The 26,785-nt window shown below is 48.7% G+C and overlaps 1 protein-coding gene across 1 annotated transcript; it reads right to left on the bottom strand.

Annotated features, from left to right (window-relative positions):
- Positions 1-2,522: 2,522 nt before the first annotated feature.
- On the bottom strand, positions 2,523-26,752 carry Pomgnt2 (protein O-linked mannose N-acetylglucosaminyltransferase 2 (beta 1,4-)). The gene is made up of 2 exons (XM_076869499.2): positions 26,585-26,752; positions 2,523-4,451 (listed from the first exon to the last, which is right to left on the bottom strand). The coding sequence occupies exon 2, from the start codon at positions 4,345-4,347 to the stop codon at positions 2,605-2,607; it is 1,743 nt and encodes a 580-aa protein (XP_076725614.1). The 5' UTR covers positions 4,348-4,451; positions 26,585-26,752; the 3' UTR covers positions 2,523-2,604.
- Between the last annotated feature and the right edge of the window lie 33 nt (positions 26,753-26,785).

Below are 26,785 nucleotides of genomic sequence, written 5' to 3' on the forward strand. Positions count from 1 at the left end.
TGAGCAGACAGGAGGATGTAAAGACGGAAAATACACCTAGGTTCTGCCCAACAGTCTGGATGACAAGTTCTGTGAAGACTGGGAGTGACTAAAGATTAGGACCACGGACGGCTGTGGTTCTAAGTTTTCTGGGCCTTCGTGTCCAAGGCCAGCACACCAAAACCACTGGCCCCCATGACCATGCTGTGTAGTGTCCAAGAAGGAATGAGTCTGTAGGCCTTTTCTGTTAATTGTTTATATACAAATAAATAAAAGAAACAATGCCATCAAAGTTTCACATAAAGCAGTATCCCAAACTTATAAAAACAGTTTTAGACTTAGGCAGAAATCCATTCACTCACTGAACCAATGAACATTCGCTGAGCTCCCAGCCGAGGAGCAAGCCCTCGTGGGCACCAAGAACCCTCCTGGGAGGCTGTGGTTGGGTTGCAGGGTTGGAGGTCAATTGCATGAAAGGCTTAGTTATCTGGGGATCTGGAGGAGACACAGATGGGGGTTTTCAGGAGAGCTGGCCCTAAGCTGAGAGGTTTTCTTTTTAATCAAGGTGTAAAACCTATGCAGTACAGGAAGTGTGTGTAGGGCACTAATCTTAAGCTCGAGGAGAGCTTCCGTGGACTCTCACGGTGCAACCACCACTTGGATCAAGATGCTTCCAGCCTTGTTTCCTGTGTCCATTCCTAGTCTTTACCCTCTTCCTGGAAACCACAATTCTGACTTCTCTGGCCATGGTTCCCTGTCCTAAGGACTTCATAGGAATAGAGTCACACAATACATGCTCTGGGGGAGGTTTCTGGTTTCTTCTGCTCGACATCGTGTCTGTGAGATCCACGTTCCTGCGTTCACCCACATTTCATTCTTTTATTTTCAAACTGCTGTGTCCATTTGATGAATATACCTGTGATGGATTCTTGGGTCACTTAGTGGCTGACTATCAAGAGTGGAGCAGGAACATGTATCTTTTGGCTGTCCTAAGCTGTCATTCCTTTGGGGTTTCTGCCTAGAAGTGAAATGGCTGAGACCTGGGGTAGCTAAGTGCTCAGTGGTTGTAGAAGTGGCCAAATGGTTTTCCAGGTGGTTGCTCCCCCACGCCCTCGCAGGGTCTGAGACTTCCGGTTTGGGGTTGAGTCATGATGTGTGGATTCCATGGCAATTTATGGTGGTGGCAGATGGGGGCTACAGTTAGGGAGAAAGATGTGCAGGGTGAAGGGAATGTTATGAAGGCACATGGCAACCATGAAAATGCATCCCTTGGATCTCCTGCTGTGGAGGTGACAGGTGGACAGCCTGGCTTCTGCAGTACTGGCACCGAAGCCCAGCTAATGGACAGCTTTGGCTTGGGAGCTCCTGACCAGCCTGGGAGACACTCAGCTACCGCCTGGGGGGGGGAGTCCACTTCTTTGCCCACCACCCTTTCCTTCCCCCACTGCCTTCATGAAAGTCTGACCTGTAGCAGGGGCTCCTCGCCAATAAAGGACTAAAGTGTCTTCTCTCAACTGGAATCTGATCTTGGGTTGACGGTCCAGTCGGTTCCCATGGAAGCCAGAGGAATATCGGGTGCAGTGTTGGGCGAAACTACTGATGGGGGAAAGTGGATTAAAAACCACAGCTGGGCTGGAAAGATGAGAAGCTGGTATCTGGTGGGCCACTGTTGCATGAGGCTTCCCTCAGAGCGATCACACTCAGAACCGAGCCCGTCCACTGAAGAACCCTGGGATCTATGGCTGTCGGTTGTGGACACTATACTGGCTCCTAAGGGGCTTCTGGGGTGGACCCGGTATCCTCACACTTGAGTGGTCACCTGGGGCACAGTGGACTAAGGTGAGGATACTCCACTGGAAGAAAACTGCTTGTCACACCCCGATGAGTGAACTGTCCTCCATCCTAACAGAACTGACGCCAGCTATGTCTACCCATGTCTTGAGTCTAAGACAAACTCCTGGTGGCCATGCTCGTCTCACCACCGCCCTCTCCCACCTACTTCTGGGCTTTATCCCACATACACAACACAGGTGGCATGAATCCAGCTAGGCAGATGAGCTCTCTCCAGTCTGCTCCCTTCACAGTCCCAATGCTCTCCCGCTGTCACATCTCCTTGGTTGACAATCAGGATTGAAGGACTACCAACCCCCTTCCTACTACTCAATGAAAAGACGTGACCAAGATGTTTATAATCATTTAATGACTGTTCCAAACACCCTTCACTGGGCTGCAGGTGAATTTCAATGAAGCTGATGGACCACCCAACCTACAACTCGGTGGTTACTCAGTTCCCAGAAGCCTGGACATAACCCAAAGGACCTAGAAGATCACTTAGCCAAAGCAGTTCCCTAGGATTCTTACTGTCCTTCCTCCTTCCCCTCCTGCCCAGGAACTTCTCCAGGGTATGGATGATCAGGCCAGCAGAAGGGGGTGGGGGCCCATCTCTCTAGCACAAAGAGGAGCCCTGGGAACACCAGACCCAGGTGCGATAAGACGACACAGGGACACAGGCCTGCTCAATAAATAAACAAGTCAACCCTAGACGTTGCCACAGCGGGATCAGCGGGCTCAGGGACACAGAGCTGGAGAAGCCACCCTCCCTGGGGCCTGGCGGCGACCTGCTTGCTACGTGCTGCACACCAGGACGTCTGCAAAAGGTCCGAGGAGGATCTTGTTGAAGATGCAGCGGACCCACACCAGGTAGGTCGTGAAGGGCTTGATGTTCTCGGTGAAGGTGTGGTTCTGCAGGGCCAGGATGTAAGGCACGTAGGTGTTCTCCCCCTGCTCCTGCAGCCACACCTCGTACTTCACCTCCCTCACCTTCAGGTACTTGAGGTTCCAGGGGATCTGCCAGGAAACGGTGAGGCGAGCCTCCGAGGCGCCCTGCACCGATGCCTGGCATCGCGCCTCCCGCACCTTGCCTGGGTACAGGCCCACTGTCCACTTCTGTTTTCGTGGCCCTGGCTGGCCTTTCACCACACGCCGTATGGTCTGCATGAGGGAAGAGACATCCACCTTGGTGTCCTGGTAGATTCGGAAGAGCCACTCGGGGTTCCGGCAACAGAGATGCCGGGGGACCTCACGGCTCTGCAGGATACGGGCCTGCTCGGCCCGGTCCAGGTGGGTGATGCCCCCCTGGTCCCAGGGCCGCTCAGGGTGTGTGACTGTATTCTCTGGCATCACGTTCCGCCAGGCGACATACTGGAGGTCCATGCCGGGCAGCGTGGCCAGCGTCTTATAGGGGGTGTAGTGTTCAGGATTGACAGCATATGGGAAGAGCTCAACCACAGTAGCCCCCCGGGGCAGGAAGAGGGCGGTGACCAGCTGGGCCCCATGCATGCTGACCAACATGGAGGCGTTGCTGACCAGCCGCACAACATCTGCAAAGGTGTAGTCCTCCAGGGACACTGTCACCGTCTTCATCTGGAACTCCTGCGCCAGCGCCAGCAGCAGCTCTGCTTCGTTCAGGATGAGTCTGTTCTGGGTGCGGCTGAAGACCAGGATGTACTCCTCTCCCAGGGCGGCCCCAGCATGGCTCACATTCAGCTTCTCCATCATGAACTGTGCAAACTGACGGATCTCGTTGCCAGAGACAAGGATGTTGGCCTTTGGGCCCTGGGGCTGGACAAAGCCATACTGGTACCAGGTAGTGATCTTGGAGAGGCCCACAAAAGCATGGGAGAAGCACAGCAGCCGTCCCAGGGTCTTCAGCTGGGTCCGCAGGAGTGGCTGCTTGGGGCTGAGGAGCTTGTACAGGTCAAAGTGTGCCCCCTCGCCCCAGCCCTCCATGAAGAAGAGCCGGGCCTCCTGGGCCAGGCCGGGGAACTGCCGCAGGGTGTAGAAGAGGGGCAGCAGGTCATCGTGGAAGACGTGCATGAGGTTGTCGGGGTTGAAGCGGTTGGCAATGAGGGCCACGTCGGGCACGAACACAGGTTTAGGCATGAAGCGCAGGGCGGCGGCGGGCAGCTCCACGAAGTTGAAGTACTGGGTGTTGTGGTCCTCCACGGTGGACAGGTCCAGCAGGGCGGGCTGGAAGCGCCGAGAGCCCAGGTTGGGCAGCATGACGGAGGTGTTGCCGTGGAAGAAGATGAACTCCTCGGCCTCGTTGGAGTAGCAGAGCCACTTGAAGCGGCAGATGCGGTCGGTGTGCGTGCGGCCCGTGCACACCATGTGGGTGCCGCCCTCCATTAGGATCTGCAGAGCCTTTGGGTAGTCGATCCTCAGTGCCAGCGTTGGCTCTGGGTCCTGCTGGCCCAGGGCCAGCTCCTCTTCCAGAGTAGCCGCATGCTCACGTAGCCGCACATGCTTCCACAGGACTGCGGCCAGCACGGACACCAGGAGGGCATTGAACACCGCTGAGAGGTGCATCCTAATGCCACCGTGAGGCCCTAGTGAGATGATGGCTGCTGGGAGGTGTCACAGGTCAGGTGGGCCTCACCCATCCCTGTGGGTGCCCCAAGGATCAGGAAAGCCTGCAGGGGTAGAGAAAGGAAAGGGAGTTGACGCAGTCAGTCCAGAGTCATGACAAGCTCCCACTATGTGCCAGGCACTGCACTAGGCTTTGTATGCCTGCTATAGCACTGGGTCTTTGTAACCACTGTGAACACGGGTAGCTGCAACAATAGACTGTTGTTCAAGAGCCACTCTAGCCCATGGCTCCCGCAGGTACAGTAGGCGTGTTTGCACCTGATCTTGGACCTGGCCAGTGAGATGTTAGTAGGCAGAATCTAATGAAAGGTTGCGGAAGGTGCTAGGACTGCCTTGGCCCCTTTACACTTGGCCTCTTTCTACTGCTGTGTGTTCAGGCTAACTTAATGGCCCCAAAGGAATGAGAAGTGTGTAGCAGAGCTACTCCACTCATGCCTGGACCTGCTCAGTAGACCTCCAGAGGCCTGAGTGAGCCCAGCCAAGATCAGCAGCGCCATCAGCCAAACCCAATCATGGCAACATGCGGACATCAGGGCGAGCAGTACTTATTATCATGTCACTGAAATTCTGGGGCTGTTTACAAAACACTGATGCGGCCAAAGTTACCAAGGTCTGTGTGATTGGCAGGCCATGGGGAAAATGCCTTGGAGGGGCCTGACATTCCTAGATGTCAGGTAATAATGCTCCTCACCAGGAGAACAAATGGCACTGAAGCCCTGTGAGCACTGTTCCTAGGCTGCACACCAAAACCCCTTCTGAGAGACGCGTGCATGGACGCCCAGGGGGCAGATCAGGCAACCTCTGCTCCTGCTTAAAGCTCCCTTAGAAATCACTCCTGCTGGTTTTCAGAATTCTGGAGAAGAATGGGTAGAAACTCACCCTCCTCTGTGATCTGATAAAAGGATATATCTGGGTGTCACCACTGACCAATGTTTTGCATAATGAGGTCCCCACACCTATAGAGAAGCTTGGCTGGGATGGGCATTCACTTTCCTTTTTTTGTGACACTGAAAGGGTATCACACCTGTCCTGGGGATCAGGACTATTCAGACGGTCGAAGCAGCTCCCCCTCAGCAACACAGGAGCAGCATGGGTGGTATGTACTGCCACTTCCCTGGGGAGGCTCTATCCGCCCCTTTATTCCCTTGCAGCTACCTTCAGATGCAATGTCTACCTTGTGACATTCAAAAGAATCAAAGCGCAATCTTACCCAGAAAGAAAAAGTGTCTTTGGTTAGGTCCCCTAAGAGGCAGAGGCAGAGGCAGAGAAGGATTTGAGTCCAAACAGTTTGAGAAATTATCCTGAGAAATACTTGTAGGAGAGTAGGAAGTGAGACAGAGAAAGGCAGTGAGTCAATACCGGGTACACTGGTGAGCTGGCCACTGCTTGGGGAAAGCTGAGATGTGTGTCTATCAGCTCCTGTCCAGCACTGGTTGAAGGACATTCCTGAGGGACAATCTCTTCTGACCTACCCTCATTCAAGGATTGAGCACACACACAAATCTGTTATATAATGCCCCCCACCCACACCCCCACCAATTTCAAGTGTAATGCACTCCAGTATTTTTTTTCTTATTCTTAAAAAAAAAAAAAAAAAAAAGGCTGGCCATGATCATCTTAATTGATTTTTACAACCTACTAATAGGTTTGGCCACTTACTGTTTAAAAAATACTAGTCTCCACCAGAGGTTCTCAAACTGCTAATTATCAGGATCCCAGGGACGTATGCCCAAATCCCCATAACCTGGCACCAGCCTAGAGGTCCCGATTCAGTAGGTCTGGCGTGTGGCTTAGGCAACCGCTTTGTTGTTCCTGTTTCTCTTTTCCTACCTTCTTATGCACTACTTGGATTCCATTTTGACTTGTCTACCATCTACCGTGTTTCTGAGGATACCTCTTGGTGTAGTTTGTGGTGCTTTCTCCAAGGTCTTACGTTGTACATACGAACTTGCCAATCTGCTAGTTGATTTTGCCTTTTGAGTACATACAGAAATGCTACCTCCATGCAGGTTTATTCTCCCCTCTTTATCAGGTAATGACAGTAAGGATTCCTCTACACACATCCGGACCCATACTGGACAATGTAACAATTTTTGTTAAATATAATTTCCTCAAGAGGAATAGAATAGTCTGTTACATTTATCCATTTTTACTTTTGCGCTTCTTTCTTCTTTTCTGACGTTCCTGTTCTCCTTCGGTCACTCTATTCTCTCTTTTGAACTTTTTATTCTCTTCAGGCAGATCTGGCCACAAGTTCCGTTGGTTTTCCTTCAAATGAAAATGTCTTTCACCTTCCTCCTAAGACATTTTCTCTGGGTATAAATCTGGGGAGGTGGCGGGTGGGAGGGTGACAATCCTTTTCTTGCAACATTTGAAAAGTGATAAAGAACTTCCTCTGGTCTCCTTGATTGCGGGTTAAGTGGCTGTCATTTGGGTTGCTTTTCTCTGGAGGTCAAGTACTACTTGTCTCTTGCTGCTCTTCAGATTTTTTTTTCTCTGTCTTTGGTTTTCAGAATTTTGATTATGGAGTGTCAGCATGTCTTTCCTTGGGTTTATTCTGTTTGGGGTTCATCAGATTCCTGAATCTGTAGGTTTCTGTCAACAAATTTGGGGATTTTTCAGCTATGATTTCTTTGGATGCTTTTTTTTCAGTCTCACACTGCTCTTCTAGGTCTCCAATCACAGTGATAGATTACAAAATTTATGGTCCCATAGACCTTTGAGGCTCAGTATGTTTTCTCTGTGGCTCTGACTGAATTATTTTTTGTTTTTTTTTAATGATTTTTTTAGTTGTAGTTGAAACAACACCTTTATTTCACTTGCTTATTTTTTATTTTTTTGTATATGGTGCTGAGGATTGAACCCAGGGTCTCGCACTTATAAGGCGAGTGCTCTACCGCTGAGCCACAACCCCAGTCCTGACTGAATTCTTTTTTTTTTTATTAGTTGTTCAAAACATTACACAGCTCTTGACATATCATATTTCATACATTTGATTCAAGTGGGTTATGAACTCCCATTTTTCCCCCGTATACAGATTGCAGAATCACATCGGTTACACATCCACGTTTTTACATACTGTCATTCTAGTGTCTGTTGTATTCTGTTGTCTTTCCTATCTTCTACTATCCCCCCCCCCTTTTTTTTTTTTTTGCAGTACTGGGTATTGAACCCTGGGGGTGCTCTATCACTGAGCTACAACCCAGGCTTAGTAAGATTTTTCTTAAAGTAGAAAATAACAAAGTTGCTGAGGTTGGCTTTGAAATTGTGATCCTCTTCCTCTGTCTTCCCATTTGCTGGGATTCCAGGTGTGTGGACCACCATGTGTGGCTTGATTGGGTATTTTGTTGTTCTGTCTTTGATGTTCACTGATTCTTTTCTGTCTTTGCCATGCCTCCCTGAGTCCATCCAATAATTTAAAATGTTTGGTTGCTGTATATTTTAGTTCTCAAATAAGCATTTAGTTTTTTATATCTTATTTCTTTTCTGAGACTTATTTGGACATTGGAAGTCTCATGTGACGATATTCTGGATCTTATTTAAGTATTCCATTTTAGCAGGCTTCTGCTAAAGCTGTGCTGCTGGAGGAAGGGTGACAAGGGCTCTCCTTGGAGTGGGGACTGAAGTCCAGGATCCCTACCTGGCCTCTGCCAACCCTAGCCAGGTGGATATGGAGCGTCTCATGACTTCTGAAGTGGCATTTGAGTTTCCTCAGCTGACTTCCACTGACCTCTGACTGGAGGGAGGTGTCATCACCATTGGGGCGGGGGCCTAGGGTCCATGACCCTCAAGGGGATTGCAATGAGGAGGAACACCCAATGCCACTAGGCAGTGGCCCAAATCCAGGCCTCCGGCCCAGCCCCATGCCACAAGGAGGAGGTGGGCACTGGGTACTCTGAACAGTCTTGGGCACCTCTCTGCCATGGAGAGCAGGTCTGCTCCATTCCCTGAAGCTTGCTCTGAGATTCCTCTGGAGTCCTCTCCTTGCCAGCACTGTGCCATCCCTGCCACCTTGGCTTGGCCAGGGACCATCAGAACATGTCTCAGGGAGCTGACTCCACAAATTAGTGTAACAGACAGCCGTGTCTCTGAAAGAGCAAACCTAAAGGTCCACTAATCAATCAGTTATCACATGGGGTCCCAAACCAGCTGACCGACCTCCTGGTGCACTCCTGCTGGCAGGCAGCCCCCAGAAGAGGGTGTGTGCTGTCTGGGGAAGCTTGAAGATAGAAAGCCACATGACTCGATTAAACTCCAGCTCCCTGACCTACTGGGTGGCCTTTTCCTCTGATCTCTGGTTTCTTGACAGTAAAAATAAGTGGAACAGCACCCTCCTCCCAGGGCTGTGGAAGAGGTCAGGATTCATATACAGGTTGAAACATGAATGCATGAATACTTGGGCCAATTTTGATGTGCAAAAATAGCAATTTCATTCAGTTAGGTTCCACCTAACAAGTGAAGTATATAACGGGGAGGAGAGAGAGAGGTTTTGAGGCACCTTCATGGTTAATAAAGGGCCGCAGAGAATTTGGCACTTCGAAATAGTTTGGACACGCTTGGCTGCCTTCATCTGATTTCCAGCAAAAGCTGATCAGTGCTGAGGCAGAAACTGTCACTTTGTATCACCATCATTGGAAACAAAGGATTTAAACCCTAAGAAGAAGATTCTTTCCAAAGAAGATGGAGGTAGAGAGCAGACAGCAAATGTCACTGGCTATGCTGACTATAGCACGTTGGGTGCAGGTCAGAGGCGACCCTCTGCCTCTTGGGCACTCAGGTCAGGGACACTAATCAGCAATCTTGAAGACACTGCTGATCCACCCAGCATCCACTCCAAATCCTCCCTTTCCTAACACAACCCTGTCTTTGCAGACAGCCACCCCTCCCTCGCTCCCCACGAGACTCAGAGAATCCACGACTTTGTAGCTCCAGACACGGCTCCAGCACAGGGCACACTCCCGGAGCCAGATGCGGACCCCAGTGTGGTACACTGCCAGGCTAGGACCAAGGGGAAGGAGTCACGGTCCATATTCCCACCCATGAACAGAACAAAGAAGGTATTGTCCCGTGGCTGTTGACAGTCACCTGCTGACCATATGGAAACAGACTTGGGGACAAAGAATGCCCAGGATGGCACAGCAGGAGAGACACAGTGGACCCTGGGCGCATCCCCAGCCCCACCACTGGCCTTCCTGCTGTGAGAGGCAATTCTTCTTACTGTTCTTGAAGCCAGGCTACGATGGGGCTTTGGTATCTCACAGAAAAGAGCATTGTGACTGGCACCAAGGGAGCATCTCTGCAAATGTAGTGTACAGTGTGCAGCAAATGCAAGGGGGAATTACTTGGCATCAGTTTCCCTGTGACCCTTCTAACGTGGGTAAATGAAGCCCTCTCCCTAAGAAACTTTTGCATGAGAAATGAAAATGAATAAAAAAAAATACTTATTGTGGGCCAGAGAGGAGCTGTAGTTTCCCACCAGGGTGCCGGCTGCTGGTAGGGAAGACTAGGGCAACTTGAGTGTCATGGTGCAGGTGGCTCCAGGGAAACCTACAGGCAGCAAGTGCCTGACTCCTTGAGGAAGAGTCCTGGTTTGGCAGCTTCCTGGAGCTCTCAGGAGGAACACAGGGATATGATCTCAAGGGTGAAAAGGAAGAGGGAGACCAACAGTCCAGTCAGGATTGGAGCAGACCACAATGAAGCAGTGGACGGAAGCTTAGAAAAGGCAGCTAAGAGCAATGTTAAAGGCTGGGTCCCAGCTCAAGGCACTTGAACTTGGCAATAGGAAGCTATTACAGATCTTCGAGCAGAGCAGCCTAGAGGCAGAGAAGCTAATTAGGAGCTTACCGGCTCAGTGTGTCTCCCTCTTAGCAAGGGAGAAGATGGCCTGGGAATTAGGCTATGGACACAGAAGAGGGAGCAGAGGGCCTGGTGGGTCCCACTCTGCATTGAGGGATTGCAGGGCAGGGAACTTCTGGTTCAGCCAAGAGGTGAGAGGCTAGGGTACCACAGGTACCTTCTTGCAGAGTTTTGACCTTCTGGTCAGCCCTGTTCATCTTCAGGGGAGAGTTTCTACAAGCCCAGTACCTGAGGGTGAGAAAGTGACTTTAAACTTCAGTATTTCCTAATCTTTTCAAACCCATGTACCCACTGGTTAAACACACACACACACACACACACACACACACACCTTCATGCCTCAAATTAGTCTACATCTTTCCCTGAGAGTCTCAGTAATAAGAGAGTCTCTTCTTTAACATCTGCCCCTAAAACCCAGGGGATTTTATCAAGCTGATGTTGGTATTTTCTATCTGCACCTATACCTGTTTATCTGTTTCCTGATGTAAAATCATGCCACTGCATGTGCCTTCTCAAATATACACGTCCTCAACTGCAAATTCTCCATCCAGTCCCACTAGCCAAGAACTATTACTATGGATCTGAACCACATTAAACTGCTGATGTATGACCAGTTTTGATCAGTGTCCATGGTCCTGCCACAAGAACCAGCTCTCCTTACTGCCACCATGGCCTGGAGAGTATCAAGTCTGCTCAGAAGAGAGAGACTCTGTACAAGATGTGATCTCAGCTGGACAGTCAGGAACCAGCAGTGGACACAAGGAGAGAGCTCATCCACCCTTAAGCTCAGGAGAGGAAAACAGAAAATAAGAGAAGGTACAAAAAAAAAAAAAAAAAGGGGGGGGGGTAAGCAGGGAAATGCAAAGTCAGGGAAGAGAAAGTCTCACCAGGATGTGATGAGACCACTTTGAAGTCCTCAGCTCAAATATGGTCCAGGGAATTGAAAACTCAGACAGAATGACAAGGAAGAAAATGAGCAGGAAGGACAGCTAGGACACCTGTGATCACATACTACCCTATGGACAGTCCCTAGTTCTGTCTCCTGGGAGAGTCTGAAAGCAAGAGCACTACTGTAGCAATGAGCACAACCATATCCAGTGTCGATTTCTAAACACCTTTTTCTGCTACAAGGAACCAGGGCCCCTTGGGGAAGTGGCTGATTCCAAGGAGGGCAAGGGCGATACAGATGATCTTGGAAAAGCAAACTCATTAATAGAGATTAGTCCATGTGTAGATTCATAGTTGAATGGACTATTAGGGAGGTAGTGAAAACTGTAGGAGTAGAGCCGCTTGAACAAAGTGGCACCTTGGGGATGTGCCTTTGGGAACTATATCTTGTCCCCAGCCCCTTCCTTTTTCTCTTCCTCTGCTTTTGGCCACCATCAGGTGAGCAACTTTGACTTTGCTTTACTACATAGCCACCCCCAACTGCCATGATGTCTGCCTTACCACGGGCCCAGAAACTATGGAGCCAAGTGACCAGACTAAAACCGTGAGCCAAAATAAATCTTTCCTCCTTAAAGTTGTTTTTCTGAGGTATTTTGTCACAGTGACAAAAAGCTGACTTAACATACACATAGTGCCAGAATCTAAGAAAGTGCTCCAAACAGTGGGGACACAGCAAAAGATACAGGAGCCAACCTAAAAGAATTCCCAGTAGAGAAACCTGAGATAATCTGAGTAACAAAATTAAAAAGTAATAGTAATGAGTTATAACCCGTAGAACACTATAAATATCCATGAGTCAATATTGATATGAATAATTGAATGAAAAGAAGGGACAGATCTTCCTTTCAGGATTCTAATTAATAAATGTAAAAGCAATGATAGAAATAGAAAAGTCACCATTTGGCAGATAGCACAGTAATGACAGTCGCCGAAAAGATCTGCTGATAGATGCTAAAATTAGTGGGTGAAAGTATAAAGAGAAATAGGAAATTTGCATAGGAGAAAAGTATAAAGAGAAATAGGAAATTCGCCCCACGAGAGACATGTTACTTACAAAGGTAAAAATGGAGACTATAGGAGCAAGGCCTGGCAGAAATCCCAGAACCAAGTAATCAAAGTCAATATTGCCAGTTGGAACACACAGACATCATAAGTCCCCAACATGATGCAGTGAAAAGGGGACCTCACTTCTGCAGTTTTCCACCCAAACTACCCACTTCAGTCTGAATTTCCCAGTGTGGAACCTTGGCCAGTTCACCGAGAAAATATTCAACACAAATCAAGGGAAGGTCTACTGAGTGACTGGTCAGTTCTTTCAACAGCAGTAAGGTCATGAAAGATAAGGAAAACCTCAAGGAGCTGTCTCGGGGAGGAGACCATGGAGACTGGGCCACAAAAATCAATGTGGAATCCTAGTTTGCATCCTGAACCATGAAACGGGACCTGAGGGGGGCAATGGGCAGAATTTGAATAAGGTCTGTGGTTTAGTTACCACATTGTGTGAATGTCTTATTTCTGATCATTCTACTCTGTCCATGTAACAGGTTCACCTGGGGGAAGCTGGGTGACTGGTTTTTGTAACTTTTCTGCAAGTCTAAAATTGTTGCAAAAAAAAGGTTATAGAAATGGTCAGACGACTGAAGAAACCAGAGAACGTGAGTCTCTTTAGCTGAAGTGATATGTACGTATTTTAAAATACTCCAGCACAAAAAGAAGTCCCGGGCAGAAACTGGCAGGAGGATACTCACTGTGGAAAATGATAATGGGGTTTTACACATGGCCCCCTTCTGTATGTAAGAGATGGGTTAACATAAGAGAAAGATTAAAAGGAAGCAATCATTAAATGAATCATTATTAAAAATGATAATTCTGGTGGTGAGACAAGAAATTAATATTTAGAAAAAATAAAATCCTCTCTAGAAAGATGAGAGGCAGTTGCATGTAGCCCAAGCTGACACACATTTTGCTCTGATTAGACAAGAACGGCTTCCAACAGAAGCTAAAGCTAAAACGGCCACACTCATGGAATATCAGAAAGCAAGACCCTCGGGAAAATGAGGAAAGTAGAAAGGGAAGACCCACCTCCAGCCTGAATGGACCCCCCAGGCCCTGGATACTCCTGACCTCTTTGTACTTGTTCTGCCCATCTGCCCCTCTCCTGGGTATCCCTGTGGCCCAAGGCAGGCTTGGGAGCAGGTGGAAATGTGGGGCAGGGGCCACAGGCAGGAAGGGGGCCAGGGTCCTCCTCTGAACCTGGCTGGCTGTGTGTGCTGTGGCCAAGCCCAGCCAATAACTGAGCTCAGGGCCATGGGGCAAAGCTCACAGAATCTGGAAACCTGGGGTGGGTAGCAAAGACTAGTCTCTGAGTCACGGCTGGACAGTGGAAGAGGTTTCTACATTAGATGCTAAGTCCCCCACCCCACCCTCAGGTTCTGCCAGCATGGTGTTGTCAGAAGGCAGGACAGATCAAGACCGGGCACTTGAGGTTCCCGAGTTACCTATTCCAAGGGCAGAAGGTGAGGAACAGGAAGAAAGCTTTCCAGGTGATGGAGAAATGAACATTTTGCTAGAAACAGAGTGGGCTCTGAGGGTTGGATTGCCTGGGCTTCAACAAACTTCACAACTTGTGAAGCAGGCACCCTGTGCTGCTGTGTGATGATGGGACTTGGGGCACAAACATCCCACGCCCCTCCTCCCCAGGTGGGGCGGCTTGAGGCTGTTCTCCATTGGCCCCCAGGCTTCACCAACACAGGGGGGCTCCTGTGGTCCCAATCCACACATTCCGACTGCTTTTCTTCCTTATCTCACTTCCCCATGCTCCTGTTGCTTATCAGGACCTAGTAAAAAATCCACCTGCATTTGAATCCTTGTTTGAGAATCAGTTTTGAAATCCTAAATAGCACAGATGTGCTTGTATTTCAGCACTGCAGGGACACATGGACCTGCTGTGACGTAGCCAAGGTATAAGCAGGAAGGCAACAAGCACTTGGGCAGTCAATGGTCACCAAAAAGTCCTTCCAGTCTTTCCCACACCCCTGAGTGTCCCCACACCCATCAAGTCACTGCAGCCTATATAAGCCAGCGGAACTGAAGGATCAGGCAAAAGATAACAGATGGAAGCAAACAGCAATCAGATCCCCAGCCCTAAAGAAGATAAACAGGCCTTTCCCATCACTGCATCAAAGTGCTCCTGGATAATAAGTACAGTGTTCTCTAGGAAGAAAATTCAAAATGGGGAAAATAACTGGGCCAAGCTGCTTACTGGGCAACAGGCCCAATGATGTTCCCTTTCTCCAGACCAGTTTTCACTGCTCCTGAGGTTACCAGAGCCTGGAGAGGCTGCTAGACTCGGTGACAACAGGGCAGGGAGGCAAGGACCATGAGAGAGAATTTAGATTGCCATCCTTGGCCTTGGAGACTGAGAAGGACCTGGGGCCAAGCAGCTGCCTTCTGCAGGACTGGAGTGTGGTTGGGCTGATCCAACAGATGCTATTTGGTCCTGCTGTTTGACTAATCATTCAAGGCAACTCCATGAGCCAAGAGCCAGGAGCCTCCCCATGGCAACAGCGACAGAGTGCAAGAACTCGTTGACTGAAGGCCTTCATGCCCACTTTTTCATCTGGTTCTGCTGTAACAGGTGCAGGGGCCAGATCACAAAGAACCTTGCTCTGCAGTGACAAGGACCTCCCTCCCACTCCAAAAAAAGAAGCTCATTTTTCTTCACATGCTTCCTCTGAGCCCTTGAAAGCTCAAAAGCAGAGCCTGCCCCTCACCTGCTGCCTTTCATCCCCTCTCCCAACGAAATCATTTCTGAGCAGTGGGGCCGTATCCACCCTATACAGTAGCTGCCACATCTGACTGCAGATGTGGCAGCTACTGTATATGTAAAGAGCTCAGTGCACACCTGGGGAGAAACACACACACACACACACACACACACACATGCCTCACCACACTGCTGCTCAGCAGGGCAGTTCACTTTATCTCCATTTCTCACCCAGAGGGAGGCTTGAGGCTGGGCTGCATTTCCACAGTCCAGGACCCAACTCCACACATTTACCGGTGCTACCTGTTAGAGCTGAGGGCTGTAGAGAGGAATCCAGTCATGGTCAATCATGAGGCTCCTTCTGAAAACCTATGCTGGTTCTTTTTTTCCTGGTGGTACTGGGGATTGAAACACTGAACCCAGGGGTGCTCTCTCCCTGGCAATCTACTGAGCTACATCCCTAGCACTTTTTTTTTTTTTTTTTTAATTTTAAGACAGGGTCTTGCTAAACTGCCCAGGCTGGCCTTGAACTTGTGATTCTCCTGTCTTAGCCTACTGAGTAGCTGGGATTATAGTTGTGTGCCACCACACCCACCCCTGATCTGTAGATGAGCACAAAGGTCTGGTAGCCTGTTAGGAGCAAAAGACACAATTGCTTCTGGGCTTTAAAAATCCATCCCAGGGCTGCAGTGGGATGGGATCTGGATGGGATGGAGTTGTCTTTGACATGGGCCATTCCATACAGAGGAAAAGAAAAGTCTGACAGTCCCTTTCCTGTTTAGGCAAGGCCATGAAAGGTGCTGTAACAAAGTTTGCCAACCTTGCCCTGGCCAGGACAGCTGAACATAAAAGTCAACACCAAGCTGGGTGCAGTGGCCCATGCCTGTAATCCCAGCAGCTTGAGAGCCTGAGGCAGGAGGACTCTAAGTTCAAAGCCAGCCTCAGCAACTTGGCAACAAGGCCCTGAGCAATTTGGCAAGATCCTGTCTATAAATAAAATATAAAGAAAGGGCTGGGGATATGGCTCAGTAGTTAACTGTCCCTGGGCTTAATCCCCAGTAAACACACCTCCCCAGCAAAAAACGTCAAAACATACAAAAAAAAAAAAAAAAAAAATCTGCCTATGCAAAATGGACTCCACATCCATTTTTTTTTTTTTTTTTTAACTGTTCAGGGCTTAAAAAAATAACTCAAATTTCCCATTTTACCCTACATGCAAGAGATGTAATTGTTTTGCCCAAGGATTCTCCTTAGTCCTGTCTGCTGGCTGAGGGGACTTGTCTTTACCAGGCAGGAGGTACAAAGTGAGAAAAGGAGGTCAGGGGTCCCTGCTGCCTTTCCCAATGATGTCTCACGTTGGGGGCTATTTCAAAGCAAGCCTGGCTGGGGGTGAAGAGATGCTCAAAAGGACAAATGCAAATCTTGATTCTATTCCTGAAATACTTAATAGATACTTAAACAGAATCAAATATGGATTCCATTCTTCACTAGAAATGACCTCAGTGGTAACTTCTCTGCTTGGGGGTAAGAATGTAAAACTGTCTTCTTTGGAAATAGACTCCTTACATGGCAAAGATCTCCCCCACTGGACTTGGGAGATGCATCAACGGCTTCAACTGTGTTGTTTTCAGGAAACCTCTCCCACCACCACATGGGGGACCTAGGAGGGGAGGAGTCTGAAAATCACAGCCAGACCTCCCTTGTCTCATGTTTCCTGCTGTGTTACTCTGTCCCAGACAAAGCCTGGTCTGTTGCAGTGGCACTTCCTTCCAGGAGAGGTAAGGAGCAAGGGAAGGACTCGATGCCTATGCTGAGTCAACCACAAATTCCCTTTAAGGACATCAGGACACCAAACAGGCATGTGCCTGAGTTCCCATCTTCCATCTTCCAGCAAGGAGCCAAGCTCTGAAGAGGTCCCCAAAGGAAATTTCTTCTGAAAATATCTGCTGGGGCACGGGGTGGAAAGCCGTGCCCTTGAGTCTCACATGGCAAAGGTTTTTAGATTGCTTCCTGACAACAGGCATCAGTCAGTGTGGATATGCATGACTCTGAACCTATTTAATAACCAGCACGGCACAGCTACCAGCCAAGCAGAATGATGCCAGCCAGCACAGCTGTACCTGCCCTAAAGGGAAGCGCAGTATGAGGGCCAGGGCAAGCTATCCTGACTTCCCACTGACTACACAAGAAGCTAAGGGGGCGGAGTAAACAGTATATATTTTTTCTGTGAAACTGAGCCCAGAGACTTAGGAGGACAAGAAGAGAATGGGGGAATGAGGTTCTGTACTGGCCTAAATTAGAGTATGTGCCAGATACGAAAATGAACAATGACATCCCTGTCCTCAAGGTTCTCACTGTGACAGAGGAGATGCAAGGCCACCTTTAACACCTGATATGATCCAGCTGTCAGATAGGAAGGGAATACGTGCTGTGGAGCAGTAATGAAGAGAGCATCTGAGCTCCTGGGGCCGAGGTGGGCCACAGATGTCGGGAGAGCCCTCTATCACACAGGCTATGGTGTTCCGTCTTCAGTGGGGCCAGCCCAACTCCTCATCTGACGACCCCTCCCCTGCTTCGATGTACCACAGAGCTTCCATAATGCTCCCTTGAGGAGGACCACCGTCAGGTGGGTATAAACAGTCTGCTAGGCAACTGGAAAAACCCAGCAGATCTCCAACATCTTAGTGTGCTTGGTCTGGGCTAAGAGCGGGCACCAGGGTACACGGAAGGCTACAAGTAGGTTCAAGTCCCACCCCCCAAAGTTGGCAGACAGGGGTTCTTCCCTGGCCACAGACCTTACACACAGCTGCCTGCCTTCAGACTCAGGGGTAAAGTGGCCTTATGATATGGGCTGGTTCCTTCACTTCCTCATCTGTACAATGGGAATAATCACCTCCTTAGAGTATTCCAAGGACTAAATGAGGTTAAGGCATGGAAAGACTCTAATGCAGGCCTCAGCACCCATTAGCTGCCATAACTGTTTTGCCATTAGTGTTTCTAAAATTAACAATAAAAGGAAAATAAGAACCAAGCCAGCCATACAGCTTCAAATCAATTCCTAAAGGGACTGGACCCCCAATTGCTTTGGGGACAGGGGCACACTTATAGACTTCCAGGTTTGCTCAGTCTCTCAATGACTTCTTGACCTTCTCCTGTTAAGATGGCTCCATCCTATTAAGATGGTGCAGAAAAAATTCCTCCTAGCCTGAGCAGTTTGCAACATAAAATAACCAGAACCATCACCTCCAATATATTATGTCCCAGACAATATACTAAAAACAATATATTCATTTCCTCATTTAATCCTCAAACAATATTAAAAGACAGACACTATTTCTATTATCCCATTTGACAGAGGTTGGGAGAAGCTAAATAAACTTGTCCAGATTCCTTAGTCTGTATGGACTGAAATCAGGATTTGGACATGGATCCTAAGTATTGTGCAAAACTTGACAGCCCAGGCCCCACTTGGGACCTCATCTTCTCAGTGCTCCATGGTAAAAGTAGTGCAGGGTACTCTAATGGTCACCATTCTTACCACTCCCAGCCTCCTCCACCTCAGGTACCGGATTTAGGATCCAAGAGGCATGAGGAACAAAGAGCTTAGTGGCTTAGCCAGGATACAGCATAACACAGCAAGGATTGTTTTCCTTTCTCTTGGGGGGAAAAAACACAAGAAATAAACAAGATATTAAAATCATGCTTTAAAAAGCTGCTTAGAAACTGAGGCAGAAAGAGGATACTGCCAACTCGCCCCTACCCCATAACCCAGTGTACTCAGCTCCCAGAGCAGCTGAATATTATCAGATTCCCCTAGACTAAGTGAATCCTCCTTTCTAGGACCCATCTGTTCTAAGAGGTGCTGCAGCACAGTGCCAATAATGCTGCCACATCTGCAGAGACAATGCAAGCTGGACAGCGGGGTGGGGCTGCTTGCCTGCAGGGGCTCGCCATCTGAGGCTGGTCAACCAGCATTGGGTGCAGGGTCCACTTCTGGGGTGCTCTGGCCAGACCCAGGAACAGACCTCCTTAAAGGGCTCATGTCCAAATACAATAACCTGGGCTTAGGGGTTCAACATATGAATTTTTTTGGGGGGGATATCACATTTTAGTCTATAATAATATACTCTAAATTTTCCCAGAGAAGCCAGAAATCCATTTAAAATGTGAAATGTCCTAATCCATAACTTCCAGCAACTATATAAAGAGAGTGGAGACCACCTTCAGGCCCAAGGACTGGGCTGCAGGCCTCACTGCTGCTGGTAAAAACAGGTGTGTTGCCTGTGAGCTCTAGTCTAAGGCAAACCCCCTCCTGCTAGCCCTGAATCCTGCACCTGGTCCCCAGCTGCTTGTCTGACAGGAACAGCTGTTCACTGGCCACTCATGCAGGCATAGGGACTAAGGCGAGAGAATGGGTTCTGCCAGCACCTGCCAGACCCAGACTTACAGACAACCCAGCAGGGTCCAGTCCAGACAGGGAACTGGCATGGTTTTATTAACATTATAGCAATTAGACTTTAAAGGGCTTATAATTGAAAATGACAGAATCTTATTTTGTCACTACAAAGTGGTTTTATCCTAAATGCAACCTGAATATACAAGTGCTAAACTACGGAAGCTTTGGGTTCTTCATGGATGTGTCTCATACACTGAGTTCATAAGGAGCCAACAACTTTCACTAATTTGGGCTTGCCCTTAGGATGGTCTCTCATACCTCCCCCTCATTCTGTTACCGGAAGTTGGATAACAGAACTGAAACCATGAGCCCTCAAATAAACTATATACATGGAAGATGTAGTAACAACATGTGTACCACAATTAAACATTAATCGGATGCTGTTGATAAACTTGCACATGTACCAGAGATCAGATTTTTTAGCATTTTTTAGTATTTATCCTTTAAATGTCGACAGCTTCTGAGTGGTACCTGTAAACCTTAACAAGGATAATACCTCCTTGCTTTAGTTTAGTTAGTTGTTTTTCTTCAGTGCTAGGGATAGAACCCAGGGCCTCACACATGCTAGGCAAGTGCTCTACCACTGAGCTACATCTCCAGCCCCTCCTTGCTTTAGATTAAAGAGCAAAGCAAACTCCAATCTGGAGACAGGAATGGGTTTCGAATGCCTTTCAAGGGGAAAGCCCTAGTGGAATTCAGGCCCATGACTCTGCTGAAGGGTGATGTCAGTCCTCATGAGGATAAGCCCAGCTTGCGCAGGAGGCAGAAGGCTCTGCTGAGCTGGAGGTGAGCCCAGCCTCCCTGCTGTGGCCTGTGTCCCTCTCACCAGTGTTCCACTTTGGAATGATGCAAACTTCTGTTCACCACACAGTCTGTCGAATCATCTGGCTTTTGCTTGGCACATGTGGGTCAACTGGAAGCTAAATCTGTCTGTTTTGTCCTCTCTGGAGTCACAGGGCAGCACTACAGGTGACACAAAGGGACGTAGATGGGAAGAGAAAGAAGACAGCCTATCATGGGGCTCACCAAAGGTGTCACAGAACCCAATGTGCCAAGTCTTCAAAGCGAAACTACAAGTTAAAACAACACAAAACAAAAAACAATTTCATACAGGGAAAGCTCAGACCCCAACCCTGCGCACACAGAATGCAAGGGCCTGGTGCAAGAGGGAAAAGTGAAGAAGACACCCTCTAAAGAAGGCATAAGGCAGCCACAAAGAAATTTGAAGAAGTGTATATAATACATAAGGTTCTAGCACAAAACTGTCCAGAGAGGTGACCTGGAGAGAGGGTGCAATGCTTTGAAGGTGTCTGGTTGGAAATGATTACTATAAATGTGTCCTTTGCGGTCACTGCTGAGCCTAGTTCTCCCATCTGCCCAGTAAGACATGAGGCCTCCATGTCATGGGGGTTCTTCTCCACCCTAGATAGTGACAGCCAGGCCCAAAGCCATGTGCAATTCAATGAGCAGACAGGTAGAACCTGGGACCCAGGCTGGGAGACAGGTCTGGGCAGTACCATGGACAGCAAGAGATGAAGCTGCCTGGAGACCTGGGTTTCTCCAGTGGAGCCTGATGGGCTCACCTGATCACTTGAAGCCCCCTGTAGGGTAAAGCTTTGTTGTGGTCAGATGACCAATGGTCCCTGCCAGATGACCAGGAAGCCTGGGGCCCAGCATTGTTGAGTGGAGGGAGGTGACAGGCCTCAGTTTGGGATTTCCCTTGGTCTCATCACCATGGCGTCACCCTTGACTCCTCCCTTTCCTAACAGTGATGTTACAATCATAGCTAGTGGCTAGTATCCACTGGCTAGACTCTAGGAGCAGGGTTCTGTGACAATCTTTACTGTATGGTTGGTAAAACCAAGGCTCAGAGAGGTCAGAAAGCTGCTCAAGTTTACACAAGAACCCATGCAGGCTGGCTAGAGTGTCTGAAATCTTTTCTTCCTTTCCATTTGGAAATAATTTTAAACATACCAAAAAGTTGCATGTACAGTGCCAAAAAAACCCCTCCCACACTCTTACCCACAGTCACCAACTGCTAATTTGACACACTGTTCTAGTAGTCTTTCTTTACAAACTCTCGGAACCATTAAAAAATAAGTTGGAGACATCTTGCCTCTTTAGCTCTTAACACTTTAGCATTTCTAAAGAATAAGAATATTCAGGAAATTAATATTGACATACTATTATTAATCGATGGTCTCTATTTTTTGGTGCAGAATCCAATCAAGGATGAAGCATGGCATCCAGTTATTACATCTTTCTGGTCCCTTCTAATCTGGGGCATTGTCTCAGTCTTTCTGTGACTTTTATGACCTTGGCAAGTTTTAAGTCAAAGATGGTTATTTTCTAGTATGTTCCTCAATTTTGGTTTGTCTTGATGTTTCCTTATGATCAAGTTCAGAGTATGCATTTTTGTCAGGAATCAGCCTATCCACTCGACCATTCAGATGACCTGCTCTATGTGGCTCTTTCTGAGAGACTCACCTTGGGGCAGCCAGGATGAGGAAAGATCAAGAAACCTGCACTATACAGAATGCTCAGAGGAGGAGGGCAAATTCCCTGGAGAACGGAAGCCACTAGACCCACAGCATTCTTCAAGCCTCTGATGGGCTGGATGACAAGAGTGAGGCTGCTCCAAAGGGGTGAGATACAACCCTTTATATCTGTGAGGACTCGTGTGTGCATGAGGGTGACATATGTGATACGGCGTCCAAGCAGAAGCATGGAATGCAGGTTCACCAACTCCCATATCCTGCCCTGCTCCAGCATAGCCATGAGGGTTGCTTCAGTGACTACAGAGAAGCCATGGGCAGGCAGCAGAACTCCAAGGTTAGGGCTGTTTGAGCAGGGCGGGGTCAGTGATCCCCTGCTTGGAAATGGCCCAGCAAAACAAGATCAAACTGCCAGGGCTTCTGCACAGGGGAGAGAAATGCTGGTCATGGGGTCCTCCTAAACAAGACCAGCAGTATCTGCATCACCCGGGATATTAGAAATATGGACCTACTGAACCAGAGTCTCTCTGAGGGTAGGTCCCAGGAAGTTTTAATAAAATTTCCAGGTAATTCTTATTGTGTTCAATAGAAGAGGGGACCTCTTCTATGTTTTGCAAGATGGAGAAAAGAGACAAACTCTTGGCATATGTTATGCTTTGGATATGAAATGTCCTCTAAAAGCTCTCATGGGAGACAATGCAAGAAAATTTGGAGGAGAAATGATTGAGTTACAGCCTTAGTCTTAACAGTGAATTAATTCCTGATGGGATTAACTGAAGTGGTAGGGTGGGAAATGGGGCATGGCTTTGGGTATATATTTGTATCTGGAGAGTGGAGTTTCTCTGTTTCCTGATGTGAGCTGCTTCCCCCTGCCACCTTCTCCTGCCATGATGTTCAGCCTCACCTCGAGCCCCGAGGAATGAAACTGGCCTTCTATGTACTAAGACATCTGAAACCATGAGCCCTCAAACTTTTCTTCCTTACAGTTGTTCTGGTCAGATCCTTCAGTCACAGAAGCAAAAAAAAAAAAAAAAAAAAAAAGACCAAAACAGCATAAGATTGTACCAACAGCAGTCCCAAGTGGCAGAGTGAAAAACCTGACTTTTAGATGCTGGGTACTAGCTAGGCACCAGTGAAGATATGGGAAGCCAGAAAAAAATGGAAAGCTTGCTCCCTGTCTAGGAGAGCTAAGGAAAAGAAATTGTTGGCCTCTGTGGCAGAGAGGAATATGTTTGAGACACTATCCTAGGCCCTCTTCATGCCCTATTTCATTTAAGCCTCACAAAAGCCTTCCAATGCAGGTACAAATATTTCTCCCCCACTTTCTTTTTCTCTTTTTAAATTAGTTAATTTATTTATTTTGGAGGGTGCTGGGGACCAAACCCAGGACCTTGCACATTCTAGGCAAGAGCTTTATCACTGAACTATATCCCCAGCCCTCTATTTTCTTTTGATAATAGAAAACTGAGGTTTAGTAGGGTTAAGTACTTGCTTAAGGTCTCAGAGGCACCAGGATTAGGACCTGCCTCTGACTTTAGGCATCTTCGCCTTGTTCTTCAGAAGTGTGTTCATCTGTCCTTCGGACTTGAAAGAATAATCAGTGGCCGAGAAGCAGGACAGACCTCAGAGCAGTAAGCTTTTATTACTCAAGGGCAGAGTAGGTGTGGATGGCTCTGGAAACACAGATCCACAGGCCATAGATGGTAGCTTAGCAACCCAAGGCTTCTTGCTGTAATTACTCCCCTTCCAGCCAGGCAGCGAGAGTACCAGGCTGTGGCAGGTGGCTTAGGGAGCTGTGGCCATTCTCTCATCCCAAGGAGAGTCTAGGTAACACACCGGGGTGATAATTGTCCCAGCTGCTGTGCCCTGGTGCTGTGCTGAGATGGTCACAGCATCAATATACAATTACAAAACCACCACTTTTTAGAGCTAAAAGAGCCCTTAGAAATGATTTTCTCCAACTCTTTTATTTCACAAAAGAGGTTTTGAGAGGTAGTGTGAGGTTTTACAGGCAGCAAGAATGAAAATGATGGCCAGCTGGCTCTTGAGTCCTTCTCTCATACCTAATGCTCAAAAGCTGCCTTCTTCTCAAAACAGAGATCAGCCCAGAGACAAACCATGCAGCTCTGACATGTCCCAGCAGCGAAACAAGGGTATTCTTCTCATAACCAAGCCTTCCAGGTCTCAGCCAGACTGCAGCCACACCCACCCTATGGCTCTGTGATGAGAGGCCACAGGGTTTGCCTCCTCCTAATCCCTCCTCCTGAACTCACCGAGGGGATGCCCTCCTTGGGTGTTGCCACTCATCCATCAGCAGGAGGAAACACAGGCGCAGCCAGGCTGCAGGGCTCTGCAAGTGGTGCCAGGAGACCCCCTGCTGCAGCACTGGAGGCTGCCCCGGGTCAGATTGGCTTCAAGAATGGCAAAAATCATGGGCAGAGGAACAGAAGGATTAAATGGTACCAGTTCTGGGACTGGAGATGCCAGATTCTGAGTTCCTCACCTGTCACTTAGCTATGTGGCAGGCCAATCCTCAAACCCTCCAAGGCCTCCGCTTCCTGCTCTGGAAAACAGACTGGATTATACCCACTTCACAAGGAGGTTCTGGCTTTGTGAATTCAAAGAGACAACACAAGCAAAGCACAGTACCTGACAATTATTCTCATCATATTAACAATAATAGTAATATAACAATTCCTATTTATTGGCTCTTACTCTATGCCAAGCTAAGCGCTTTACATGGAAGATCTCAATGACCCCCTACTACACACCACCTAAAGTAAGTGTTATTAATTCCATTTCACACTCAAGGAAGGATGTTCCTATTAAGTGTGGGGGGTGGGGCTGGGATTTGAGCCCAAGTCTGCTTCCAAAGCCCAGGATGATATCTCTGGATTCTTCCTTTCACAACATTATGTCATCCAGTTTGAAAAACCCTGGGAATTATATGATCAGCAGATCCTGGAGGAGAGTATACCTCTGACAAGCAAGCTGAGATTGATGAGGCCTCTTGGGGAATGAGGCATTTTGTAATTTAATTTTCTGGTGAGCTTAACATTCACTAGAATATACCCCCAGTCCTTTTTAAAATTTTATTTGGAGACAGGGCCTCACTAAGTTGCAGACACTGGCCTTGAACTTGTCTGTGATACTCCTGCCTCAGCCTCCTGAGTTGCTGGGATTACAGGTGTGAGTCACTGCACCCAGCCTATTACTGCTATTTTCTGAAGCTAGGCTCAAAGCAAGCACTTGCCAAGCAGAAGGCCAGTTAGAAACACACGAAGCTGCCCTGATATCGCAACACAATGAGGTTATCAGGATGCTCAAAAGGCCACCATGACCCAGTAACAAGTACCCTGTCCTTTTCTCTGCTGAGGATCTCCACTCTTCCCTCCTCTCCTCCCACAGGGACTCAACACTCAGGCTGTGAAGTGCTAGCCTCTCTAAGGATGAGGGGAGGGAACTTATGTTCTTTCCTGACTCTGCTACCACCTGGGATTCAGAGCCCTCATCTATAATGTGAAAAGATGAATTGAAAAATTTCCAAGATCCATGCAACTAGTTCCAGTAAAAACAAACCTGGGTCTCAATCTCACCTCTAACACTCTATCGATAGCAAACATGGCTGCTGACATTGGCTGTGCACTCACACTGTTCCAGATCCAGGGCTGAAAACTTGCTTGAGGATTCATTTAATCCTCACAGCAACCTTGTGATGAAGGTATTCCATCCCCATTTTACAGAGGAAAAAAAAAAAAAAAAAAAAAAAACCAGGATCAGACAGGATAAATGAGTTGGTAAAGGGCACACAGCTAGTAAATGAGCCAAATTTTTAATGTCCAGCACATGTAACCATAAACATTTGGTGAACGAACCCTGGTCTGTCTGTGCTCTTAGCTACTGAACTCTAATCAAGCTCACTCCATAAAGCTTAAGTCCTCTTTTCCCATGCGGGGCCATTTCTCCTAAGAGTAAGCTCTGAGAGCTGGCTGGCATAAAGTAAGTGGACACTGGTTGCTCACCACCTGCTGCAGGGCTCCGGATGAGGGTCCCATACTTTAACAGCAATGAAGTCTGGTCAGTGACCAGGAGACGGGTTACTACACATGAGCCCACTGGGGTGCCTCCATCATGGCTACACTGGCACTGTAAGGCCAGAGCAGGCTCTTACCACTGATTTCTCGGTTGATGTCCTATTGAGCCCAAGGGACTCGGGGTCAGCTGCAGGCCTGCCCAGGTATTGCCTTCAAAGACAGTTCCGGCGGCCCAGGGCCGCTCCACGCACCTCGCCTGGCTCCGCGACACCCGCATTAAATGCGTACCATCCTTCCCAAAGGAAAAGGGCGTGAGGACCGGCTGCCAGTGCCCGCCACGAGCTAAGGGCTGAGGCAGGACAGTCCCTGCCCTACCCACGGCCCCCGGGCCCCGGAGGACCCTCCCCCGCCCCGCCCACCGCCCGCGCCTCCTCCAGTCCGCACACACGTCACTTCTCCGTTTGGCAAACTCGCGGGCTCCCGAAGGCGTCTAACGCTTCGCCTTCACTCCAGGGCCCGGCACCCCGCGAGTCCCTTCCTCAGGAGGTCGTGGGGCCGAACCCTCCACTCCAAACCTCAGCCGGGTCGCGGGGTCCGCGCCCGCCCCGACCGTGCGCCTCACCTGAAGCCCGGGCTGCGCGTCCGGGCGGCCCCTCTGCTTCACTGGCTCTCCCACGACGCCGCCGCCGCCCATCCAACTCGGGGCGGCCCAGGCAGTGAACCAGGATCTGCCACCCGCTCCCGTCAGCCGCCAGCTGCCGGCTCACAGGTACCGGCGTGCGCCTGCCCGGCTGGCCAGCCCAGCGCGGGAGCCTGTACGCGT

This window comes from Callospermophilus lateralis, chromosome 1, assembly GCF_048772815.1.
Source record: "Callospermophilus lateralis isolate mCalLat2 chromosome 1, mCalLat2.hap1, whole genome shotgun sequence".
Lineage (NCBI taxonomy): Eukaryota > Metazoa > Chordata > Mammalia > Rodentia > Sciuridae > Callospermophilus > Callospermophilus lateralis.